The sequence below is a fragment of the Mixophyes fleayi genome, chromosome 1, assembly GCF_038048845.1.
Source record: "Mixophyes fleayi isolate aMixFle1 chromosome 1, aMixFle1.hap1, whole genome shotgun sequence".
Taxonomy (NCBI): domain Eukaryota; kingdom Metazoa; phylum Chordata; class Amphibia; order Anura; family Limnodynastidae; genus Mixophyes; species Mixophyes fleayi.
Genome location: NC_134402.1, coordinates 255,599,500 through 255,625,441, shown reverse-complemented (window position 1 = coordinate 255,625,441; position 25,942 = coordinate 255,599,500). Strand labels below are relative to the sequence as shown.

The 25,942-nt window shown below is 41.8% G+C and overlaps 1 protein-coding gene across 3 annotated transcripts in view; it reads left to right on the top strand.

Annotated features, from left to right (window-relative positions):
* The window catches only part of PSIP1 (PC4 and SRSF1 interacting protein 1), a 48,025-nt gene extending 28,864 nt beyond the window's left edge, over window positions 1-19,161 (top strand). For all 3 annotated transcript variants that reach the window (XM_075209895.1, XM_075209889.1, XM_075209882.1), the window contains 6 exons: window positions 6,829-6,884; window positions 7,091-7,161; window positions 12,385-12,486; window positions 13,343-13,559; window positions 14,967-15,069; window positions 17,343-19,161. In XM_075209895.1, coding sequence (XP_075065996.1) covers window positions 6,829-6,884; window positions 7,091-7,161; window positions 12,385-12,486; window positions 13,343-13,559; window positions 14,967-15,069; window positions 17,343-17,409 — 616 coding nt within the window. In that variant the 3' untranslated portion in view covers window positions 17,410-19,161. The remainder of the gene's footprint in view (window positions 1-6,828; window positions 6,885-7,090; window positions 7,162-12,384; window positions 12,487-13,342; window positions 13,560-14,966; window positions 15,070-17,342) is intronic.
* The last annotated feature ends 6,781 nt before the right edge of the window (window positions 19,162-25,942 follow it).

Sequence of the window (25,942 nt, the reverse complement as noted above, 5' to 3'; positions counted from 1 at the left end):
GTTGGGGGTTGTTATTTTCAAAAGTTTGTCTTTTTCTCTGTGGTGTTTTATTGGCTGTATTGCAGGCTCACTTTCTGTTCAGTTTTGTGTGCTGCTTGTTATTTATATTGTTTTGTTACACTGTTTATTATACTGTGTTGTGTCTGTTTTGTCCCATCTGTTAACATGTCAGATAGTGGAAAATCCATGCGTGGTAGGGCTGGTGTTACATCTATGTTGAGTTTCACCTGTGCTGTTTGTCACGTTAAGTTGCCATCTGGTCAGTCAGGCGCGTAAGCTCTGTGCGCAGCCTGGCGGCTCTCAGAGAGCATACCGTGTGATACAGCAACTGCTAGTTCAGATACGGCCGAACCTGCCTGTCTCTCTCCAATATGGTGGTTAAACTTGCTCAGTTGCTCAGACTGTGGCCGCGCCATCTTCTGAATCCATTTCTTCTTTAGCGAATGACATGGGTTCTAGCTCGCTAAGTCAGGGTTTGACTGTTTGTTTCTACCCTGGCGGAGTCTGTAGAACCAGCTTGGGTACAGGGACTTGCATCCTCTGTACAGGGTTTGGTTTCGGTTTCTTCCTCTTTAAAAAGGATATTGCATTCTCCCCCATATGGAGGGTCCTTCGGTGGTGGAGGAGGTTCATTCTGATCGTCAGAGTGTGGAGGAATTAATTCAAGCTGTGCTTCAGGGACTTTATTTTCCTGAGGAAGAGGTTCCTGATGCTGCAGAGGCTTCTCTTTTTGCACACTGGAAAAATAAATCTTTCTTTCCCGGGCTTCTTCCCAGTTGGAAGATTTGTTGTCAGAGCCTTGGGCTTCCCCAGATAGGAAGTTCCAAGTGTCTCTGCGACTGCAGTCCTGTTATCCTTTTCCTCCTAAAGTTCTTGCTAAATGGGAGACGCTTCCACATGTGGATGGTGCTGTTGCAAGTTTAGCAAACGTAACTACTATTCCTCTTCCTAACGCAGCCACTATTAAGGATGGTACAGACCGTAAGGTTGAGGCCGTCCTTAAGTCCATTTTTGTGGCAGCAGGTGCCTCTTTGAGGCCTGCTTTGGCATCTGCGTGGGTTAACAAAGCTGTAGAACGCTGGTCAGAACAGCTGTCCGAAGGTTTGTTGGCAGGCAGGCCGTCCTCTGAACTGCTTCCATTAGTGGAGCAAATTCAGAGGGCGACATATTATTTAGGAGAGGCAGCTATGGACACGGGACTGATTGGGGCACGTATTTCTACCTCTGCAGTTTCGGCTCGTCGCACTCTCTGGTTTAAGTCCTGGGAGGCTGATGTGTAGTCTAAAAAGGCTCTTAAGACCATACCTTTCTCTGGGGTTGTTATGTTTGGACCTCAGCTTGACTCCATTATCAGTCAAGCAACAGGAGGAAAGAGCACTTTTCTCCCTGTTAAGGCTCCCAAACAAAAAATGTCCAGATTCCGGTCCTTTCAGTCCTCAGGAAGGTTTCAGGGTCAATATTCCTCAGGCCAATCTTCTAGAGGTCAGTCATCCAGGGATAGTTTGCAGCGGGGGTACCAGGCCTGGTCTGCTCGAAGGCCAGCAGGGAAAACTTCAGTCAAGCAGTCTGCATGACTGGCATTTTGCTCCTCCGCTGTCGCCAGTGGTAGGAGCTCGTCTTCTCTTTTTCAGGGATCGGTCGTTTGTCTACCACCGATGTCTGGGCTCAGGTGTGGTGGACCAAGAATACAAGATCGATTTGCTCGGTCTTCCTTCCAGATGGTTCTTTGCCACAAGGCTTCCCACCTGTCCTCGGAAATGACTAGCTTTACGAGAAGCAATTCAATCCCTCCTTTCTTCCTCACTGATTATTCCGGTGCCAGGCTCTCAGAGGTTTGGGTTTTTATTCCAACCTTTTTCTCGTGCCAAAACCAGACTGTTCATTTAGACCAATTCTGAATCTGAAGTCTTTGAACACATAGGTCAGAGTGCCCAGGTTCAAGATGGAGTCTTTGTGCTCGGTCATTCACGGCATGGAACAAGGAGAATTTATGGTGGCTGTAGGCATCCTTGATGTCTATAGCCATCTCCATGTGCCCACCATTCCTTTTTGAGGTTTGCGGCTCAGTCAGAGCTCTTCCCTTTTGGTCTGGCTATGGCCCCACATATCTTCACCAAGATCATGGAGGTCATGGCTGCTCTGCTAAGGTACAAGGGGATTACAATCATCCCTTACTTGGACGGTCTTCTTTTAAAGGCAGATTCTCCAGAGGTGCTTCAGTCGCATATCCAAGTAGTAATCCAGACTCGAGTCTCACGGTTGGATTCTCAACTTCCAAGAAGTCCAAGTTTATCCCATCCCAGCGAATGATCTTTTTGGGTCTTTTATTCAACACCCGACAACGACTGGTGTTCTTACCCCAGGACAAGATTTTAGCCTTGTAGAAGATGGTGAAATCTCTGGCGGCAAGGAGGCCCTCGATACATTTCGCCATAAGAGTTCTGGGCAAGATGGTATCGACTTTCGAGGCGATCCAGTTTGCTCCATATCATGCACGGCAGTTCCAGTTTGAACTTCTGTCTCAATGGAACAAATCCCATCTGAATCTGGCGGGCCAGGTATTCCACCTGTCTCCACAGACGTGTCAGTCGCTTCTTTGGTGGTTACACAAACAGAAACTCGCCAGGAGACACAAATTCACAATTTCAGGTTCTTTGGACTCAGAAGGGATCCAGGCTTCCAATCAATGTCTTGGAACTGCGAGCAGTGTTTCATGCTCTTATGAGTGCGCAACACTTGCTGCAGAGAAGGCCAGTGAAGATTCAGTCAGACAATGGCACAACAGTGGCATACCTCAATCATCAGGGCGGCACCAAGAGTCCCTTGGCCATGCGGGGAACACACATGATATTTCAGTGGGCTGAGGTTCACGTTCCGGCGCTCATGGCAATCTTCCCGGAATAGAGAATTGGCAAGCAGACTTTCTAAGCAGGCAGACTCTGCATCCGGGCGAATGGTCCCTCTATCCGGCAGTTGCCGCTGCACCCAGGCCTATTAACTCAAGGTCCCTTTTGTCATTTAGGTTTATAATGTCTGGCTTTAACGGCGTGGGTGTTGAAGCCATGATCTTAAGGGCTAAGGGTTTTTCCGAACGTGTGGTGCAAACCATTCTTCATGCTCTGAAACCAGTCTCTGCAAAAATCTATCATTGAGTCTAGAAGACCTATATAAGGGTCAGGTATCGGCTCTTTCGGTCTTCTTTCAAAGAAAACTTGCTGTCATACCTGATGCGCAAACTTTCATTCAGGGCGTACTCCATGTACATCCTCCATATGTTCCTCCGGTATCACCATTGGATTTGAATTTGGTGTTGAATGCTTTACAGCATCCACCTTTTGAACCTTTGAATACAGTGGATTTCTAACCTGGAAAACAGTTTTCCTTTTGGCCATTTCTATGGCACGAAGAGTTTCAGAGCTTGCTGCTTTATCGTGCAAATCTCCTCTTCTTGTTTTTTATGAAGACAGGGCAGTTCTTCGATCCAAGTCCTCTTTCCTTCCCAAGGTCGTGTCTAGATTTCATCTAAATCAGGACATTGTCATTCGTATCCTAACTGATTCTACGTCTTCAGGTAATGATAATTCTATTTGTTATCTAAATGTTGTCTGAGCCTTGCGCATTTATGTGAAAAGGTCTCAGAAGGTGCACAAGACTGATGATCTTTTGATTCTCTATGATGCTCACAAAAGAGGCTGACCAGCTTCTAAGGTGACTATTGCTAGGTGGATTACAGCTGTTATCCGTCAGGCCTATAGTGGGGCTGGGGAGCCTCTCCCAGATAATCTCCGGGCGCACTCTATAAGGTCTGTATGTGCTTCCTGGGCGGCCCGAAATGGTGCCTCTAGCGAAGAGCTGGGTAAAGCGGCCACGTGGTCGTCTGTACACACATTCACTAAGTTTTACAAGTTTAATGTGTTTGTATACAAGGATGCAAGTTTTGGAAGAAGGGTGCTTTGTGCCGTTTCTTCTGAGCGTTCCCTCTCGTGAGGCAGCTTTGGGATGTCCCCGTTGTCCCCCAAAGGAAGACACAGAAAATTGGATTTTTATACTTACATAAAATCTGTTTCTTTTAGTCCATTTGGAGACACCGTTCGCCCACCCTTAATGCTCTGGTTTCTCCTACTGTTTGACATGTTGTCTTTTTAAGAGAATGTTGTTGTTTGTTCCTTTTATTCTCTTTTCCTGTTTTTTCTCTCTCTCTGCTTTCTGTGGGCTTGGTTAAACATAAACTGAGGCTGACAGGAAGTTGGGTATAGAGGGGGAGGAGCTAGGGCTTAGTTAAACAGAAGTTTAAAGTGCCAGTTCGCCCTGTCCCTACTCTACACCCCAATGTCCCCGGTGTCCACCAATGGACGAAGAGAAACGGATTTTACGTAAGCATAAAAATCCAATTCTTGACACTTTGGGCGGGTTGCATTCCACACATCAGTAGCCGTTATTTGTTTATGTGGTACCAACACACATTACAACTTTTTTTCAGAAGTTTGCTTTTACCTCCTGACACGGCAATGAAGATCTACCAAAATGGCCCAAAAAAAAAAAAAGTGTGTGTATTTGCAAGAAAGTGAATTAAATGCAAATATATATTTATTTTATTTTTAAACATCAGGTAATGCTTTGTATCAATCCACTTTTTTAAAACTGTAAAAAGTAGGATTTTACATATAGGATTTATAATACAATGTGCACTTGAAAATCATGCATTTTTCTTTTGCTAGTTTGCTCTGTCTCGAATAAAGTGTAGGGATAAAAAAACAGGGCATACCATTTTGGAAACTAGCTACCATACCGCATCACATCTTTTTAAAGAGGGGGCCATCCTTTTTCAGTTGAGAAATATAAAGATTCTAGGAGACGAGGGGTGTTGTAGTGCCCACAACTCCCTCAACCCTAGGCTGCTTAATGTTTTCTGTAGTGTTAGGATTATTTTCTGGTTATCACAAATCAATACTAAGGGGCCACATAATTTTAAAGGGGGCTCCCTTATTTCAAATGCAGGTATCCCTGAGTTTACTGAAGCCATGATTGAGAAGATCAATGCCCTCCTCCCCCATCCCTGGATGTGATTTCACATTTACACCAGACAATACATTTTAAGGGGCCACACAGATTCTATGGTGTCATCATTATACAACGCTTCATCTGGCCCCCACCGACATGCTGATAGGGGGTGGCCAAGTATTTGGTGTTTAAATTTTTGAACCCTTTAAAGGCGTGTGGAATTCGTCATTAGCACTAGTCCAATTTATTCTTGGCACACAAGGAGGTTAAATACGAACAAATAAAAGAAGCTCATGTTGATGAGTCCGTGAAGAAATTCAAGCTGAAATGAGTTTGCATATTTCAGCAAGAAAACAATCCAAAACATACTTCAAAACAACCATAAGCTAATGATTTTATTAGGAAGGCTTCATGGATTGGAGCACATGCAAGAAGAGACCTAAGAATATTTCTGAGCTAGAAAATGTATGCAATGACGAGTGAGAAAATTCCTGAAGCAGGATTGGAAAGTTTCTTAGCTGGCTACAAGAAATGTGTGGAAAACGTGTCAGCCAAATAAAGTATTACTGAAGTATTTTTGCCCATACACTGTTTTATTAATTTTGTTTTTCAATTTAATGTAAATTCAGCAAATAAGTGGTAATTATGCATTAAAAAGTGAAGAAATGTCACATTTATACCCTGTATTGGTTCTATTAATTTCTTTTTACTTAGAGAATTTGGCCAGGAGTTCCTAAACTTGTGCACAACAACTGTACGTCTATAATAGTTTTCAAAAAGTATCAAAGCATGCCAATGTCTGTTAGAGGAAAGGTATTGGGATAATAAATAGTCTAGTGTCTGTTTAAACTAGCTGGATTCTAGTGGTTATGGTGATAGCTAATTTATTATCTGCTTTATTTTCAACCAAAGTTAGCAGATAAGTGATTAACAATCCTCCATAATAGCAGTTGGAAATAAAAATAAGTACATTTGTAGTTAGAGTTCTATTTTAAATATAGCAGTAAGTATGGCAAGATGGCCCCGGAACACTTAACTTAAAATAGTAATTATCTACTTAATCTAATGATCATTTTATATCTAGAATTACTTAGCTGGCTGCAACTATTTGCTGTTACAGCTGATATCCCTTCATAGCAACAATTGCCACTTTTCATGTTTTCAATAGCTGCCAGGGACAACCATATACAGCAGTTCAGGCATTTTTAATGGATTTATGTTGCCCTTGTTACTATTATCATTGATACTGTAAATCCATGTATGATGCTGTAGAGGGACCAAAGTCCATTTATACTACCTGGCTCCACTGCATATGGATGTCACTGACCGCTAAAAGTGCAAACATTATTTGCTCCAACATTGACTGTAATTAGCTTGCTTTTGCAGCCAGGTAAATAATGAAAGTGGCCATAATTGTGACTCTGTTTCTTGCCAGCTGATTGCCTATGCAGTCCAACTGCTTGTTGCTAATGTTCAATTATTACCACAGAAATGGTAAAAACTAATATTAATGCTGGATTTGGAGAATACTCAACTGAGTCTCCATTTAAAAAATAAATAAATCAAATGTGACACACTGTTTCCATTTTGCTGGCCACTAATATTGTCAGACTTAGAATTAGTAAATGTGCACATTACTTAATGTCGGGAAGAAATATGTTTTAAGGTATGTGTCTAATGTAGCACTAATTTCATGAAGATAACAAAGGAATTATGCATTTTTACACTCCCATTCAGCTGAAATTAATTTGTGGTTCCATTATTTTATTGCGCTATATAAATCTACAGAGACTAATAGATTTACAGTATTTATCATGTTTTATGCAGTCACAATAAGGAGGATACGAAAAAAGCAGAGATCAAGAGACTTGACAGGAAAAAAGGTTTGTCTGCTTTTGTACATAGTTTTAAATAAAAAATGCAAACATAAGAATTGTGATTTCCACACACTTTTCTTCTCTGATTTTAATGAACATATACAATTGCAGATTTGCTTAATGTATGCAAATGTAGTATTTTACAATGTTCTAGTTAGTTTGTAACTTCCTTTTCATCTTTCTTTTATGTGATGTTTTTAATCATATTACAGAAACATCCATAGATGCAAGGCTTCAAAGGATACACGCGGAAATTAAGAACTCTTTAAAGATTGACCACCAGGTATGTTTTATGTTGCTGTTTTTAGACTTTGACAATCTGTTGTTGCTTATCAGTAGAATTTCTATTTGGGGAGAAGATGTGCAAAATAAACCCATATGACTCCCTACTGTCTTGGGGGCTGTCAACGGGGAACTTATTCAGAAGGTTATTTGTTCTTTACCTTTTTGTCCCTGTTCATACTCTCACAGAAGCACAGGAAAATAACAACTGTGGCCAATACCTAGGCCTACCTATTGTAGGCCTAGGTATTGGCCACAGCCAATACTTAGGTCTACAATACAATTGTCAACCATCCCATGAATTAACTAGATGAAGAATACAAAATGAAGATGCACAACAAAATGAAGCAGTAACCCCACTCCAGTCAATATACAGCTTTACTTATTTGGGGGTTATAATTAGGGACTACAAAGAGTGTGTGTATATGTGTATATATATATATATATATATATATATATATATATATATATATATATATATATATATATATATATATATATATATATATATATATATATATATATATATATATATTTTAAATACTATTCTGTTTATAACCCACTCAAAGCCAGAGCACAAATTTCCTTATTTTGTGCTGGGTATTGCAAGTTTGGTTAAAATGACATTGCTTCTTAATATAATTTTTTATAATAGAGCAATGCTCAATTTATTTACCTCCATTCATATATTGTAAGGCCCACATTTTTCTTATTTATTTATGACATAATAACAGCCTCAGACTCACTAATGTGGGGAGTACAGGAGTCTTGCTGTTCCCAACATTTATCTCTATTAATTCTTTCCTCAGTTTTGTCATATCAACCACTGTCTCAGATTGTTGAGGAATAAAGTGATTCAGCTGTTTTTTTAAAGAACTAATACCCATTAATTTTATCTGGCTCGTACATATGCGCCACACAAATGTGTCAATAAACAGGAGGGCCATCCGTCTGGGGAAAATTGTACATATGCTATACTGAATAAATATGCTCCATTGTGGAAAAATCTCATAATCTTTAAAGTTCAGTCGATTCACATGAGGCTTTGCATTGGAAAAAATCTGAGATACCTGATGTAAAAGTTCAGTATCGACAATTGTTTTGATTTCTTCAAAACAGACATGCTATCCAGATGAGTTTTTATAACCATTCCTGGGACTTTGGGACTTCACTTTACACACTTCCCTCTGTCTGTGCTAGAGGCCTAAGGTCTGGGCATTACAGAGGCCAGTTCATGATAAGGGACCATAGGCTGTGGCGGATCATGAATCTTTGGCATCAGGATATCCCCTCTTTGAATGATGAGGGTTGGAAAAAGCCTGTGTATCGCTTAAAATGGTTTCCACAAATTACAAATGTTGTCTACACTATATTTCCTACAATGAGCATAGTACACAAAGTCCAGGCTAAGCAGATTCAGGCCACAATAACTCTTCCAGTGCTTAAATGCCTGTGAAAACTGGTAATTTGTGCAATTGATATGCATAAAACTTAAGTGATAGTGGAATAAGTTGACATTCCTCAATGATACTGTTGGTGTACTTGTACCCTGAAGTCTGCTTATTAGGCACGTTCTTAAATCCAAATACTCAACTCATACAGACTTAGAGTTGATGTGGGGAACAAAGGATAGTTGCGAGTCAAGGATTACACCTAGGCAATGAGCTTGCGGGGTGGGATTTATGGTCATGTTGTCAACAGAAAAAGAAATGTCAGGCAGGAAGCTTCTGTTGTTGGGTGGGAATATTATTAATTCTATTTTTGAAAGATTGAGTTTGAGTTGGCGAGAGGACATCCAAGATGAAATAGCAGAAAGACAGTCGGTAACGCGAGACAACACAGATGGTGAGAGATCAGGAGAGGATAGATAAATTTGTGTATCATCCGCATAGAGATGATACTGAAATCCAAAGGAGCTTATTAGTTTTTCTAGAGAAGTGGTGTAGATAGAGAATAGCAGAGGACCTAGGACTGAGCCTTGTGGTACTCCCAACTGATAAAGGAAACAGAGTTGAGGTTGTTCCAGAGAAATTTCAACTGAAAGAGCGATTAGATAGGTAGGATGAGAACCAGGATAGGACAGTGTCTTGAAGACTTAGTGATTGTAGCTTCTGTATGAGGAGAGAGTGGTCAACAGTGTCAAATGCGGCAGAGAGATCCAGGAGAATTAGAAGATAGTACTCGCCTTTAGTTTTAGCTGTGATCAGATCATTAGCAACCTTGGTCAGTGCAGTCTCTGTGGAGTGCGGAGAGCGAAAGCTTGGTTGAAGAGGATCCAATAGGTTGTTTGCAGAAAGGAAACTTGTGAGGCGAGTATAGGCAATTCACTCGAAGTTTGGAGGGGCATGGGAGCTGAGAAATGGGTCGGTAATTTGAGAGAGTTTGGGTCAGAATTTTTTTTATTTTTTTTAGAATAGGAGTAATCACTGTGTGCTTAAATAGTGATCGAAAGATACCAGTAGAGAGAGCAAGAGAGAGAGAGATTACAGATTTTAGTTAGAGGTGGAATGAGCACATGACAGGGACCTACCAATTTGTGAGGGTGTGAGATCAAGGGGACAGGTGATAGAGTAGGAAGATAAGAAGCGAGTAGAAACTTCCTCTTTATTTGTGGGATCAAATGAAGAGAGGGTGTCAGAAGATGCTGGGAAGGAATTTAGCTGATTGCTAGTCAAGGGAGATGATACTATTTCAAGTCTGATCTTGTCCTTTGAAAAAGGAAGAAAGATCCTGGGCACTGATGGTAGTCGGAGGGTTTGGGGTGAGAGGATTGAGAATAGATTTAAATGTGTTAAAAAGGTGTTTGGGGTTAGAAGCCTGAGCATAGATGAGAGATTTGAAGTATGCTTGTTTAGCAGTGTCCAGAGTACGTCAATAGGAGTGGTAGATAGCAGTATATGCGCTGAAATCATTATTGGCTTTATTACTTCCCTTACAAAATATATGTTCATAGTGGATGATCTGACACATTTATGGAAATATGAAGGTATTCCATATTCCAAACTGGGTTGGGCAGATGGTGGGATGGAAAGTGTACTCTCAAATATTGTATTACTGTTTAATATATACCCTGGAACGAGATCTATTTACAAACCAAAGCTAGTCACCATATTTTTCTTTTTGAGCTTTCAAAGATACTACTGTTTGTAGTGTAAAACCCCCTCTGGGGTTATCTCCAAGTGAATAACTCTGTGGCCAGGCACTAGGACCCAGAAGAGACACACCAGGAACAGTTGCTTAGTAACATGAGGATGGTATGCGCTGATTAGAACCTGTGTGGTGAGATAGTGACCGTCTGGGAACCGGGACGGAGGGGAAGAGTCCTACAGCCACGAGGGGCCAAAATACATCATAATAGAGAGAATGTGAGTGAAATGGAACAGATTTGAGAGCGTACCTCAGAGTGTGGAAAGGGTTGCTGTGAGATGCATTGTAGCAGTATTTAATGTGACCCAGAGAGGCAGAGAGGGTGTTCTAGCCTAAGTGAGGTGAGTGAAGAGAGGCTGCAAGAGGACTCTAGTGAAAGTGTCAGATCTATCAAGCTAAGCTGAGAGGGCACGGGATGGAGAGGGTGTCAGAAATCGCATCATAAGCAGAAAGCACTAAAAGTGATATGTAAATATATATCTAGCCTAATACTCTATTAGTGTAGACCAAGTGAGACTTATACCAGATACAAGTTAAATTAAATTTGAGTGAGTGTGAGAATCCTAGGAGGGGCAGAAAGCGCACAGTGAGAATGTGTTATAGTCCAAAGGATAAGACACTTGGGCTATAGAAGTGGTGATTAACTGCTGGAGTAAGAAAGGAGATGTGCATATTTATTCTAGTGTTCTTCTCAACTCAAGTGTAGTGGCAAAAAACCTGCAAGTCCGGGCACTTTCTAGTCATTTATACCCATGCCATAGAGCTAGCCAGGGCAGAGGAAAGTGCAAGTGAGGAAGTGAATTACCCACATATGAACCTTAGTGGCAAGGGATTACAGTAGGAAGAGTTGCTTGAGATTGTTTTTGCTGCTCTTCCTGCATGTAAAATATGTATCCGTTTTACTCATGTGCTCTTACACAGAGTATTTTTTTTTAATCTGTTTTGACATAATACATATTTATTCTTTTTTCTAATAAAACATACATACTTTAATATAATGTTAAATTTACAATCTTAAAAGTTGTTTAAAGATGATGATAATTGCAGAATTTACCTGGCCTACCTAGCCATTGTTTTTGTATTCTTTGCATAATACTAATATCTTTTCCCAGAGCAACACTGTCTATTTTATTCATGTTTGATAATCCTCTGACAATACAACAGCTTCAGGGGTTTGACCTAGCACCAAGGGCTGGAGATTGGGGTTGAAATATAATGCTGTTTGAGGAGTAACATAACCACTTAAAACGCTTGGAAATCCTCAGATGCATCGCAATATTTATCACAGTCGGCCGTTGCATTCGGCAGCACTGGGGCCTACCAGGTCAAAGAAGATATCCCAGGGTAGGATGCAAGTCGCTCATGTGATGTGTACATATAGTTCTGGGACACTCTCATTAGCCAGGTATGCCTGAATTTCTAAGACACTTGCTATAAATACTGTAATGCAGTTGGGGAGTTCCAGCCCGTTTAAATTTGTCCAGAGCCTGCACAAGGGATAGTATAAAGCTGCAGTTTATAGCACTAAGCACAATTAAGGAAATTAAAATTTTTAATCAGAGTTTGAAACGGGGTCCCTGCGAGGATAGGTCCCGGCCGATGGGAGACAGCGCACTGATGTTCGGCAGGACCAGGGCGTTTTTCTTATTGTGGCAGAATATGGGACCCGGCAGGGCTGAGTTATGGTGCCGCGAACAGGGCTCTCGGACTCCTGATGTAGGGCGGAGACGCAGTGTGTGATTTTCGTCGTCTCCGGGACTGGGGGTCCGCTGTGCAGGCGGGTTTTTTTTTGTGCTGCTATCAAATGTGTCCTGCTATAATGGCTACCAGGCCATGCCCCCGAAACTACAATTTTTGATGGTGGAAAGTATGTTGGGGAGTGGCAGCACATATTTTTAATGGAAAAAACAAGTTAACCAAACCTTGCTATAATGAATGATTTAGTACTGCAATTCACTCAATTTCAATCCCTATTTAAGTTGTCATGTCCTTTTCTATTTAAACTTTTATTGTCACCATCATCTCATTCAGCCATGAATGGCTTTTACAGTTCTCATGTATCCTTGTTTTTGTGCAGGATGTGAACAGATGTATCGGTGCCCTGGATGAGCTGGCTTCTCTCCAGGTCAGCATGCAGCATGCTCAGAAGCACACAGATATGATCACTACCCTGAAAAAAGTAAGTTTCTGTTTAATGAATTATTATTTAAATGCATATAATCCCAGAGCGTTCTTTGTGCGAGCTCTAACTTTATAACTTTAGATTTTCTAGTCCTATAGTCAGTGTCATTTACAGCCTATAACAGGTAACTGAACTAAGTAACAGCACTTTTGGGCATTCACTGCTTATCAACCACCCACCGTATTTAAACAGCATATGAATTTCAATTATGTATGAGCTGATGTTTATTATTAATTTGTATAGCACCACCATATTATGCAGCACTTTCTATAAAATATTGAATAGTTAACCTCAGTCCCTGCCCCATTGGGTGGTTACAGTTTTAATTTTCCTAACACAAAGGTACACACTCTAGGGGGCCAGTTTTTGACAGAAGGTAATTAACCTACCAGTATGTTTTAAACTGAGACTATGCCGTAAAAGTTGCCTTTTGGGGAAGGCGCTTACAAATCTAAAATGTACATAATGATGAGCACCCTGTCCTGTTGGGGGGGGGGGGGGAACTGTGTCCAGCAGTATACTGATTTGGAAGAGGGAGACATTAACACTTCACATAGTTCAGAATGTTTAAAGTGCCTTTGTCCCATAGGAGACTATATCTGCCAGTGCCCCCACAGTATGATATTCTCCTGCAATGTTTAGACATAAATACATTAACAATATATATGGTTTTGTTGATGGTGTCCCATAAAAATAAAATGAGAACTAGTTCTGTTTGCCAGATAAAGCAACCAGGTGACTATTCTTTGACGTGTACACAACCTTATTTATGCAAGTAAAACAATCTTGGGGAAAATAGTTGTGTTGTATGGAAAAATGTTATTATATGTCATTTATGTAACCTAATTTGCAGATTCGCCGGTTTAAAGCCAGCCAGGTGGTAATGGAGAAAGCCACCATGCTTTACAATAAGTTCAAGAACATGTTCCTTGTTGGTGAAGGAGATTCTGTAATAACACAGGTTCTTAACAAGTCTCTAGCAGAACAGAAGCAGCATGAAGAAGCCAATAAGACCAGGGAACCAGGAAAGAGAGGGCCCCACAAGAAGATGGATAAAGAACAGAGCTCAGGTATATTTAGCAGAGATATTTTCATGTAGTCCTCTACCCTTAAACGGCACAGTTGCACTACATACAACAATGACCTTAAGCAGAACACTTGTAAAGTACCTCAAAGCCCTGGTATGGCCCTTTATCCAATATAATAAGAGGACAGGGGACACTTCATAGTGCAGGAAATAACTGGATTTGTTATTAACTAGTGATTATCCTACTGATATGGAAAATTTTCAGTCTGGTGTATGTATATCCTCAAACCATCAGTCATAATACTTGACTGCCACCATTCCGCTATATTTGGAACCTTCTCAGGGTGGCTGTTTATTATGAAAAATATAGTTACCATTGTCTTGGCTATGCCACATGCAAGAGATAAATACGACACGGGGCAATAGAGTGATTCAAGTAACAACCAGGTATGTGTATGATCAATATTGGACCAATGATCTGCTAACTACATTCACAAATATAGATCTTTTAAAAATTACCATTCCTTGAATGAATTTGAGATGTTGACGTTGTATTTACGTTTTCTGTGTAAGAAATGCAATCTAAAAATTTCAATATTAATGTAGAATATGGCAGAATAAAGCATAAAACAGGCTCATAGGCGAATATGAAAATATCATATTTATTACTATAAACAAATTCACAAAATACAATATGCTATGAGAACAAACTCATGAGGATAATGACCACTGAGTTTGGGCTATTGCAACAAATATAGCAACCACTACAATATAATGATTAACACTCTATAGAGGTTATGTTAAAATAACATGAAACATGCATATGTATAGTCACAATCCATGAATGAATAGAAATAATTATTGCAACTTGCTCCAGTAAAAGACCTAATGCTATATTTTATTCTGCCATATTCTACATTAATATTGATATTTTTAGATTGCATTTGTTACACAGCAAACGTAAACACAACTTCAACTTCTGAAATTCTCATGTATGTGAAAGTATTTTTCTTGTGCGTGGGATGGGGGGGGGAAGAAGTTTACTGTAGGCTTCCTCAATGAGTTTAACTGTGTTGAGGACAAAACATAGAATTCTCAAAACGGAATGCAACTGGAACACCAGTTGTAGTGGTAAAAAAAAAAGGATGCGTGTCACTACCATTTTAACACTAGTAAATGTATGTTGGGCAAGAAAAAAAGACAGTGGGTGTGAGTACTTTAGAAGGCCTTCTGTAATAGACTATATTTGAGACTAACTCCCAAATCACTGGACTAAGAAGCTATGAGTGACAGGCCAGTTACAATGCTGTGAAGCAGGCAGAGTAGTGCTCAGAATGTAGGAGCTTCAGTTTGGTTGCTCAAATTCTGACCAGAGTAATGTAACTTCAACCTAACGCTGTTGAAAGGGGGCTGAAGTCCAAAATAATGACTATATTGTTACATTGTGCAGATACAAAAGCAGTTAATGGTGGCCAGGAAACACAAGAGCAAGCACAGCAGAATGGAGACAGCAGTGACGAAAATGATGACAAAGAAGACAAGACCCGAAAATGGTGAGAGATCATCTAGAAGAGCTATGAAGATACATTGTTTATTTTTGAGAGAATACTTGCAGTGGATTTATCATGATATTTAAGAAATGTATCAATTATTGTGGTTGTCTGTTATGAAAAGGTCAGTTGCACTTATCTTCCTTATTAAGGTCACTGACCGTGACTGAATAGAAAAACATACACTGAAGGACAGGCACACAATACATCTAAATTGATATTTAGCTTTACTTTCCTCATTTGTTTTCCATCCTAACTTTTACATCGCATACGTCCTGGTAGAATCCTTACTACAGGGCCATATACAGATGTCTTATTGCTGAGAGCAAAAAAAAAAGTGTGGTAATATAAATACATGTTTTACTCGGATCATCAATTTGTTATATGTAAATAGATAAAAATTAAAAAGAAAAATAAACTGCAGTATTGTACAATGCTTCTGAGTACAGTTTATTTGTTGATATTAAAAATCTACAAGGAGGCTGTGACTCTGAGCATCTGTTCTAAAATGTCTAGAACAGGGGTCGGCAACCTTTTTCTGTCAGTGTGCCTGCTAAAACCTTGTCAAGCCCAGGTGTGAGATAGATAGATTATATAGAGCTTTAAAAAAAAAAAAAATGTTTTATCGCTATCTGGGGGGATGGCAAAAAAAGAACAGGTATTTTGTGTTAAATAGGTTTCCCTGTGCAAAAGTGTTCTTGCCTCCTGTAGTGGTTACCTCCAACGATAGCAGTGTTCTACCCAGGGGTAACCCTCTGAAGAAAAAGCCCATACGATTTATTCAAGGAAAATTGTGCTTGCCCGCCAGCCTTAGGTTCCAATTCTCAGGTTCAGTTTTGTGGCGCTGGATGCGGTTTTGCCTTTGTTCGTTTATGTCACTTCTGAGAAGTGGAAGAAAAGTAGGTAGAAGGTGTGGTGCAATAGGGTTGTGGTGGCACATACGAAAAAAGGGGAAACAAATGGGATGGGGGGACAAGGGAGACATGCACACAGAAGGAGAGAGAAAGGGACAGGCAGCCATAATGTAAGACAGAGACACACAAACAGTTTGGGCACACATGGGCGGGGGGGGGAGACAGAGGCACACATGGGCAGGGGGGGGGGGGGGGTCCAGAGGCACACATTGGAGGGAAAAATAGAGACCGGAAAAGGCAGGGTTGCAATGCAGACGGGAGATCTAACTTACTTGGATCAGGCACCTCTTTTACAGTGCACCGCGAGAGAGGCCCTCACCAATAATGAGCCTGAAGGGAGGAGAAGAGGGGGAAAAGAAGGTAGAAATAGGCACAGCCGGACGATAGATGTTGCGCTGCGGTACCTGTGTAAATGACCGCACGTGCGCTACAGTCCAATGGAAAGTGCACGTTCCCGCAGAGAGACCGGAAGCTCAGAGCTCACGAAAACAGCCCCCCCCCACCCCACCCCCCTTGATGTCTGGATGTGATTTGGGTGTCGGCTAGTGAAAACGGCTCCGCGTGCCACGTCTGGCACGCATGCCGTGTGTTGCCAGCCCCTGGTCTAGAAAGTTGACTGTATATGTAACATTTATAGTGAATAGATGTGGGGTATATATTTACCTGGTTTGGAAGTAGTTTTTGTATAATATTGTTGGAATCAGAGGAGAACTGTATGGTGAAGAGGAAAGTGTGTGTGTGTATTAAAAGTAGCATATTCTTTCAAATTGTGCAGTAAGTAGAGTGCCTTTTACTCCTTGTCATTTAACCATTTGCACATAACACTGCCAAACTTCAGTGGAGCAGAAATAGAGAGAGCATAACCCATGGCTACATACTCTGCAGTTCAAGGCTCACCTAATTGTACCATACATCTCAAAGAAATTAAATAAACTAAACTATACTACATTCCTAATCCCTCCCCAACCCTTCGTATTCCCCTCCTTATATTGTTTAGTAGTACCCTCTGATTAGATTTTCCAGATTTACAAACTGATTTTTATATTTGTGAGGGTTTTTCTTTCTTTTTGTTTTGTTTGTCACTTAATGTTTTTCAACCCATAGCAACCAATTAAATCTTGTGATTGTTTCCTAAAGGTATTTGAAAAATGAAAAAAAAAAACCATCAGATTGGCTTTTAAAAGATTTCAGCACCTTTCCCTGTGGAGCTGTGTAGTAATAAATATCCAGGAGAGAGTTAATTTCTGGACATATAATTAGAAATAATTTGAGAAATGCTGGTTCAGATTATTATAATTAAACTTTGTAGCCTTTTCCATGTTAACCGTAAACTAAACTTTGTTTACTTGTTTCTGTGTACAGTACTCTTGGATCAAAAAGTACCGAGCCCAACAAACACACCAGTGATGATTCTGCCTCAGACAATTAGTGGAAGAGCAAGACCTGCCTCTCTAGAAGAGTTATGGCAGTTTTACAGCTGCTACGCATTTTAAATTTCATATTTGCAGTATTTTGGGATTTGGAACGAAAGACACTGTTTGACGGAGGCAAGACACTATATTTTATTTGGGAAGGAGAGTTTTTCTTTCAGTGTTATCTATAATGCTGTTCTACATGCTCAGCTGTTGTGTTTCAGAACTGCTGAGAACTTTTGCAATTAAGTTGCCATTCTGGGATTTTGTGCTTACTGAGCATTTAGGCAAATCATTCACACTGTTCAATAGTTACATGTTTAGTTAATGCCTCTAATATTGCTACTGTAAAACATGCACTGATCTTTCTTACCCCAATATCTTTTGGACACATTAGAAACTGTAGATTGATTCACAGCTTTGCACACTGTTGCAGTTTCCAATAGTAGTGCTTTTAGAATACAAAAAGAAACAAGCAATGCAGACAGCCAGTGTTCAATATGTTAATTGAAATTGTTGCTATGGCTTCATATTGGAGAAGTTATTTCAGCTGCAGACAGCAATCTCAAAAATGACATATGCAGAAAACAGTGTACCATATTCCATTACAGAGACTTGTGTTGAGAGAAACAAATGTAATGCACAATAAGTACTCTTTAGTCAGGAGAGATTTAATTTCTCCTTGCTGATGCAACCTTTATGTGAGTAACCAAATGTTGGCAATATAGTCATATTTGGCCTTGAAATAATGCCAGTGACATATAATGTGAGGAAACTGCACATACTCTGTTTTTATTATACAAATAAAATTAAAAAAAATCCCTTTCCATTAATGCTTGGTTTTTTTTGGTAGTTGTAAAGTATTTTGCATCCAGAGAGTAATACAATAATGTAGTCCGTTTCAGTATAGCACTTTTGATATTGTATTGGGAAAGTTGTTGCATTTTTTGCTTGTCTATATACTGTATATATGGAATGTTATGGCTGTTGTCTGGAAGCTTGTGATATTTCTTCTGTTCCACAGGGTGTCAGTGTTAACCAGTGCAAATAGTATTTCTACTCATACAAATGTGAAATTGCAACACTATGGGAATTATCTTGAATATCCGCATTTATTTATATAGCGACACTAATTCCACAGCGCAGTACAGAGAACGCACTCCAATCAGTCCCTGCCCCAATAGACTGTAAGCTCTAAATTCCCTAACACACTCACACACAGGCAGACTAGGGTCAATTTGATAGCAGCCAATTAACCTACTAGTATGTTTTTGGATTGTGGGAAGGAACCGGAGCACCCAGAGGAAATTCGAGCAAACACAGGGAGAACATACAAACTCCACACAGACCATGGTTGGGAATCGAACCCATGACCCCAGTGCTGTGAGGCAAAAGTGCTGCCCATATTCACCCTTGCTTTTGTTAAAGCTGTTTCTCCACCTCTGTCGTTGTCTTCATTAGTCTACAAGAGCCTGGTTTCTCTTAGGACAGCCCTTCTAGAGGAGCTCTCACCGTACACTATATTAATCCAAGTAGTATACTGTTCCCGTTAATTTTATGTTGTACTTGTGCAGACAATTAAGAAAAGGTTGGTATATTTTTTTATATAGCGGTGAAAATTGTTAGTTAAGTGGACCTGAAATAATGTTTTTGTTTTTTAATAAATGGTTATACTGTGCAAAGTAAGCCTGCTATGTAAATATAATTCAATGTCAGATGATATGTTATGCTTTTTTGTATTGAAGGCTGAAATAAACCTTGGAAAAACATCTACTGATACTACTTTTACTATTTTGAACATGTTCATTGACTTGTCAACCGAATATGGTCATTGAAGGGACTTTTGTACTTATGTTAAATACATTTCTCGGAGTCCATTTAGGGGACACTGGAACCATCGGTTATAGAGGTGCGTGCAGGAGCTTGGATACTTTTTTTTTTTTTTAAGAAAATGTCACTGAATTCTGAACTCATCCCCGTCCTTATCCGCTAGCATGAAGAAATTCAGGTTTTTTTCTCCAGTACAGGAGAGCGTGACAAGTAAATGAAGAGGGAGAGAAAACCGAAAAAGAGGACATTGTTTGACCTAAATTGGGTTTGTCCTTTGTCCTCCCAATAACAAACAGAGTGTAAAATGGGTGAACGTCCAGTGTCCCACAATGTACTTTGAGAAAAGTATTTAACGTTCTCTTCAGTGAGAAGTGCCCAAGCTCCTGGACGCACCTCTATACCCAATGGTTCCAGTGTTCCCCAGTGGGTACATGAGAAATATAATGGAATTGTGATAATAAACCATGATTTCCTTTCACAGGCTGCCCCCTTGCTTAAATTGGGGTACAGTCACTTATTCCAGTCATAATTCAGTGATTTTAGAATTGCAATTTTACACTGCATATGGTAACTTGTTTACAAAACATTCATTTTTACACACTTATTCACAACTATAAGGGTGGCTGCAAGCTACTGGTAACAGCTAAAAGAAGGCAATTTGGGCTGGAAAATGTCTGAAAGGCTTACAACTAGTTTTTAAAGTTATCCCCTGCCCTCATCACACCTGATTACTGGGGTCCCATTTCTCACACTCTTTTGTGGTGTTATGGTCCATATGAAACTGTGGTGTCAGCCACTTGTCTTTCTATATTATTATACAGCTTCTGGCTATTGACTTAAAGTCCTAGCGCCAATAGCTATCGCTTTTGGACTGTGAAAGCTAGTTGCTGAAGTCTTAGAGCAATAGTCAAAGTCCCTGCACCAAAATCTATCAGACTCCATGATGATGTGACAGTTGGCAGTACTCTTAAAGGCTCTACTGGTAAATTGGGTCATCGCCTGTTTAGTCAGAAAGCTCAATAGCAGAGATGAAGGGATCCCAACTCAGGTGAGGGGGATTAAAGTTAAAAGTGGAATTAACTTTTAATAGGGTGTTGTGTGGGCTTCACTACATTTTGGCAACTTTACTGGAGTGCAACATCGTTTTACCAGGAAAATAAAAATAATTAGATAATAGAGCCAACAGAACCCTTAAAAGAGGGAAACTTATTAATTAGTCTGTAGGCTTTTTTTTTTTTTTTTTGGAGTATCACATAGGCACTCATCTGCAATTTGAAGGATGTCTTATGTGTGTTTTTGTTTTTCCACTGTCCAGTAGCTAATAGCCTATGTTATTTGTTACACATTACACGCAAAAGAAAACTATCACAAAATTTGGTTGCTATATACAAGCAAAAGTGTATATTAAGGCATAATAAGATGTTTATCAAATGCAGCCCGATGATCGTATCTTGTTCTGTGAAGTTCACACTTTTAAATTGGTGTTTGATCATCATTTATTTTGCATATCATTGTAATACACACACACACACACACACACACACACACACACACACACACACACACACAAGTGGTATGTGCTTTTGTGTACATTTCCCCTAAGTTGCTGATCATTGCCGCAAACATTACCTTAGCCACTATTCCTTGATTCCTTGTAGAACTTTAGCTCTTGGTTTTCATCCATCACTGTTACTTCTGAACAATGAGAGAGGAGTGAGTGTTGGAGAACAGTTATTAAGGCTTCTTTCTCCTTGGTAGACAAATAGTCAATCACATTTACCACTTTAAGCCTAAACATTTATAGTGAATGATTGATTTATTTGAAATATTTTTAATATATTTAAAAAATTATTGCTATATAAAACAAGGATATTGTCAGAATTAATGTTTAAAAATAATTTGATATAGCCACATCTATGCAGTTAGCCCACTGTCGCTGTATATTCTCAAAATAATAACAATAATCTGATCAGATTGCTGTCAAGACATGTTGGCAAATATAGTCATTTACTCACTGCACTGACAAGCCTGTGTCACTAAGAAATTCGGCTATTTGGCCCAAGCACCAACAGCCGATTCTTATCCAATTTAGATACTTATGTGTGAGGGCAAATCGGACCGAGGTCAAGTATTGTACCATTTCCATGATAATTGGGTCACTGCTCCATTGGAGATTTGTCTTATATTTGTTAGCCAAAGCAGCCATTTGCTAGCTCCCATTTATGATGGGTAGGATACTGAGTAACAGCCATCTTCAATTAACGTTTCTCCAGTCGCTTTGGTGGGGATACCTAAAAACTTCACCTGCTACCAGGAAAATAAATTTATTTTTCTCTCCCATCCGCCATGACACCTATTAGTCCCTTTTAGACTTGGGTAGAAACAGGAACATAGAAACATCTCGATGTTGTGTATATAGTGCAGCTCCTCCTCTTCTCCTCTGCCTTGTTGTCTAGTTGAGTATAGGAAGGACAGGTAGGTAGTAAGTAGGTTGTTTTTTCTGTGTGTAGGGGATTATCTGCATCTATAGTCCTGGTGATACAGCACTGGTAGGGCAAGCCACAGATGAGGGCTGGGGACAGAAAGTTGTTACATTTTGTAACAAACATGGTGCAAAGTAATGGGATCTTGTCTTTAAAATTGTAAATGGGGACACTGTATTAGGGCCCCACCTATTCACCATACTAGAATATAAAGCATTCACTTCCTTATTTTATTGTTCCCCACTGTACATTGCCTACACCGTTTAGATCGTGACTTCAATCTACTTAAGTTAATCTATTTATTTTATTTATGCCACCTTTATTCTACTGTTCCCCACTGTACATTGTCGTCGCTGCTTAAATCGTGATCTCATTCATTTCACCACACCGCCTATCTATTTAAGTTAATCTATTTATTTTATTTATTCCACCTTTATTTTTGTTCCCCACTGTACATTGTCTACACCGCTTGATCGTGATTTCATTCTCCTCCACTTCACATTGTTATTGCTCTGCCACTGCTCTTCTCCTTTTACATTGTCCACATTGCTTTCATTGGTTTCACTGCTTTGTCTCCGCTTCTAATTTGATCTGTTCCACTTCGGACTCCCTTCTGCTGCCCTCCTCTTTGTACTTCTCCCCCTCACCTCCCCGCTTCCTCCGGCCGTTCTCTTATTCCCCTGTCTCTTATCATGCTGCCTCACTCCTTTCCTATACCCATCCTCTCCCCCAGCCCCCGCCAAGGGCCCATATCTCTCTATCCTATCTCTCACCCCCCCCCCTCGCTCCATCAACCCTGACAATCTCATCCATATCTCCTCTTCTTCATCCCTCCCTTTTTCGTGTGCCCTCTGGAACTCCAGGTCTGTCCGTAACAAACTGTCCTCCATTCATGACCTCTTCATCTCTAACTCTCTTAATCTTCTTGCCATGACTGAAACCTGGCTTACTTCTTCTGATACTGCCTCCCCTGCCGCTCTCTCCTATGGGGGCCTCTCTTTCACCCACTCCACCAGACCAGACGAGCGTCCAGGTGGGGGAGTGGGCCTCCTCCTATCCCCTAACTGCACTTTTCGGGTCATACCCACTCTACCTTCCCTCTCCTTCTCCTCCTTTGAAGTCCACTCCATTCGGCTCTTCTCCCCCATCCACCTCTGTGTCTCCGTCATCTACCGTCGCCCTGGCCCTACCTCTCTTTTTCTCGACAACTTTGCCGCTTGGCTCCCCCACTATCTTTCCTCTGACCTGCCCTCCATTATACTGGGTGACTTTAACATCCCTGTTGACAACTTTTCTGACCCTGCCATCAAACGCCTCACTCTTTCCTCCTCCCTTGGCCTCACTCAGTGGACCTTCTCCCCTACCCACTGTCTTGGTCACTCCCTCGACCTTGTCTTCTCTCGCCTCTGTGAGCTCTCTGACTTCTCCAACTCTCCCTTCCCACTCTCCGACCACCATCTCCTCTCCTTCTCTCTGTCCTCCTCCCCTTCTCCCACCTCGCCTAAAGCCACCCTCACCAGGCGCAACCTTGACGCCATTGACCCCATCTTCTTCTCCGCCTCTCTTGAAACTCTCCTATCACCCCTTCCCTCTCTGGCCTGCCCTGATCAGGCATCCTTTCTCTACAACCAATCCCTCACTACTGCCCTGGACACCGTCGCCCCGGCCTCTTCTATCCGCCGTCGTCGCCTTACTACCCAACCCTGGCACTCCAAACTCACCCGCTCCCTCCAAAAGTGCTCTCGCACAGCTGAACGCCTCTGGAGGAAATCTCGTTCCCTGGCTGACTTCCTTCACTTCAAATTCATTCTCTCTTTCTGCTCTGCCCTGTCCCTCGCTAAACAATCCTTCAAGTCGCTCATCTCTTCTCAGTCCTCCAACCCCCGCCGCCTCTTTGCCACATTCAACTCCCTCCTCTCCCCCCCCCCCACCCCCCCCACTGTCCCACCTTCCCTCTCAGTGTCTGACTTCGCCTCCTTTTTCTCCTCCAAAATTGAAGCCATCAGACGCAACATCTCCTCCCACCCCTCTCCCCCCACTTCACCTCCCGCCATCAACCAGCTGTGGTCCTCCTTCATCCCCACATCAGGTGAAGAAGTTCGCTCCCTTATTCTTTCCTCTCCACCCTCTACCTGTCCTCTTGATCCCATCCCCTCCCACCTCCTTCGCTCTCTCTCCTGCCTGCTCCTACCTCGCACACCTCTTCAACCTATCACTCTCCTCTGGCGTTGTCCCATCCTCATTCAAACACGCTCTTATCTTCTCTATCCTTAAGAAACCCAATCTCGACCCCACCTCTCTTGCTAACTACCGCCCTATCTCTCTTCTCCCATATGCCTCCAAATTATTTGAGCGGATTGTCTGCAGCCGCCTCACCAGACACCTCTCTGACAACTCCCTCCCTGACCCATTCCAATTCGGCTACCGCCCCCTCCACTCCACTGAAACAGCCCTGGCTAAAGTTACCGATGATCTCCTATTAGCCAAATCCAAGGGTCACTACTCCATACTCATCCTCGACCTCTCCGCGGCCTTCGACACCGTGGACCACCCCCTCCTACTGCAAACTCTTTTCTCACTCGGCCTCTCTGGCTCTGTACATGCCTGGTTCACCTAATACCTTGCTAATCGCTCCTTCTCCGTATCCACGTATGGTTCTTCCTCCACCCCCTCCCCTCTCCCTGTTGGAGTCCCTCAGGGCTCTGTTCTTGGCCCTTTACTCTTTTCGCTCTACACTTCCTCCCTTGGGGCTCTCATCTCCTCTTTCGGTCTTCAGTATCACCTATATGCTGATGATATTCAACTCTACATCTCTTCTCCTGATCTTTCCTCCTCCCTCCTCTCTCGTGTAACTGACTGCCTCTCAGCCATCTCATCCTGGATGTCCTCTCGCTTTCTTAAAATTAACATCTCCAAAACCAAACTCATTGTCTTTCCCCCACCCAGGCTCCCTTCCCACCATGACCTCTCTATCGTTGTTAACAACTCCACTATCTCCTCTGTCACCCAACTTCGCTGCCTAGGTGTCACTCTCGACTCCTCTCTCTTTTGCCCCCCACATTCAATCCCTTGCCCAAGCCTGTCGCTTCCAACTCCGTAACATTGCCCGCATCCATCCCTTCCTCTCTCAAGATGCCACCAAACCTATCATCCATGCTCTCATCATCTCCCGTCTCGACTACTGCAACCTCCTCCTCACTGGCCTCCCCTGCTCCCGCCTTGCCCCCCCTCCGCTCTATACTCAATGCGGCTGCGAGACTCATCTTCCTCTCACGCCGCTCCTCCTCTGCCTTCCCTCTCTGTCTTTCCTTACACTGGCTCCCCTTCCCCTACAGAATCCTTTTCAAACTCCTCACCACCACTTACAAGGCTCTCTCTCAGTCTACTGCCCCTTACATCTCTAACCTCCTCTCCATTCACACTCCCACCCGCTTCCTGCGCTCAGCCAATGATCGCCGCCTCTCCTCCACTCTGATCACCTCTTCCCACTCTGATCACCTCTTCCCACTCTGATCACCTCTTCCCACTCTGATCACCTCTTCCCACTCTGATCACCTCTTCCCACTCTGATCACCTCTTCCCACTCTGATCACCTCTTCCCACTCTAGAATCCAAGACTTCTCCCGTGCTGCCCCCTTTCACTGGAATGACCTCCCTCGCTACATTCGTCTCTCACCCAATCTATGCTCCTTCAAGCGGGCTCTTAAAACTCACCTGTTCCTTAAGGCCTACCAACCATCCACTTAACCTCTCACCTCTTCTGGTTCTCCCCTGCCCCCTTTCTCTCTCCCCGTTGCTTCACTGGCTCCCTTATGTACCTGGTTCTGTTTACCCTCCCTTAGGATGTAAGCTCGTATGAGCAGGGCCCATCTTCCCTCCTGTCTCCATACCTGTTCTTCCACTCCGTCTCTACTGTATCTGCCTGCCTGGAGTTTCTGAAGTACTGGTACTTTGTGTTTATTGTTCTGTACTGTCTTACCCTGTATAGTCTACTGTTTGTACCATGTACTTTGTGGCGCCTTACAAATAAACAATAATAATAATTTCACCGGAGTTCTTTCTCTACTCCAACCCTACTATGCATTTGTTGATTAATGGTTCTCAAGGAGAGATTCATGTGAGTCCTCTCTTCTACGTGGGCCCGTTCATTGTAATTTACTCTACTAACCTGCCTGGGCATATACCGCACCTCCAACGATTCCTGCTTAAAACTCCAGCTCTTTGTGTTCCTCCACAA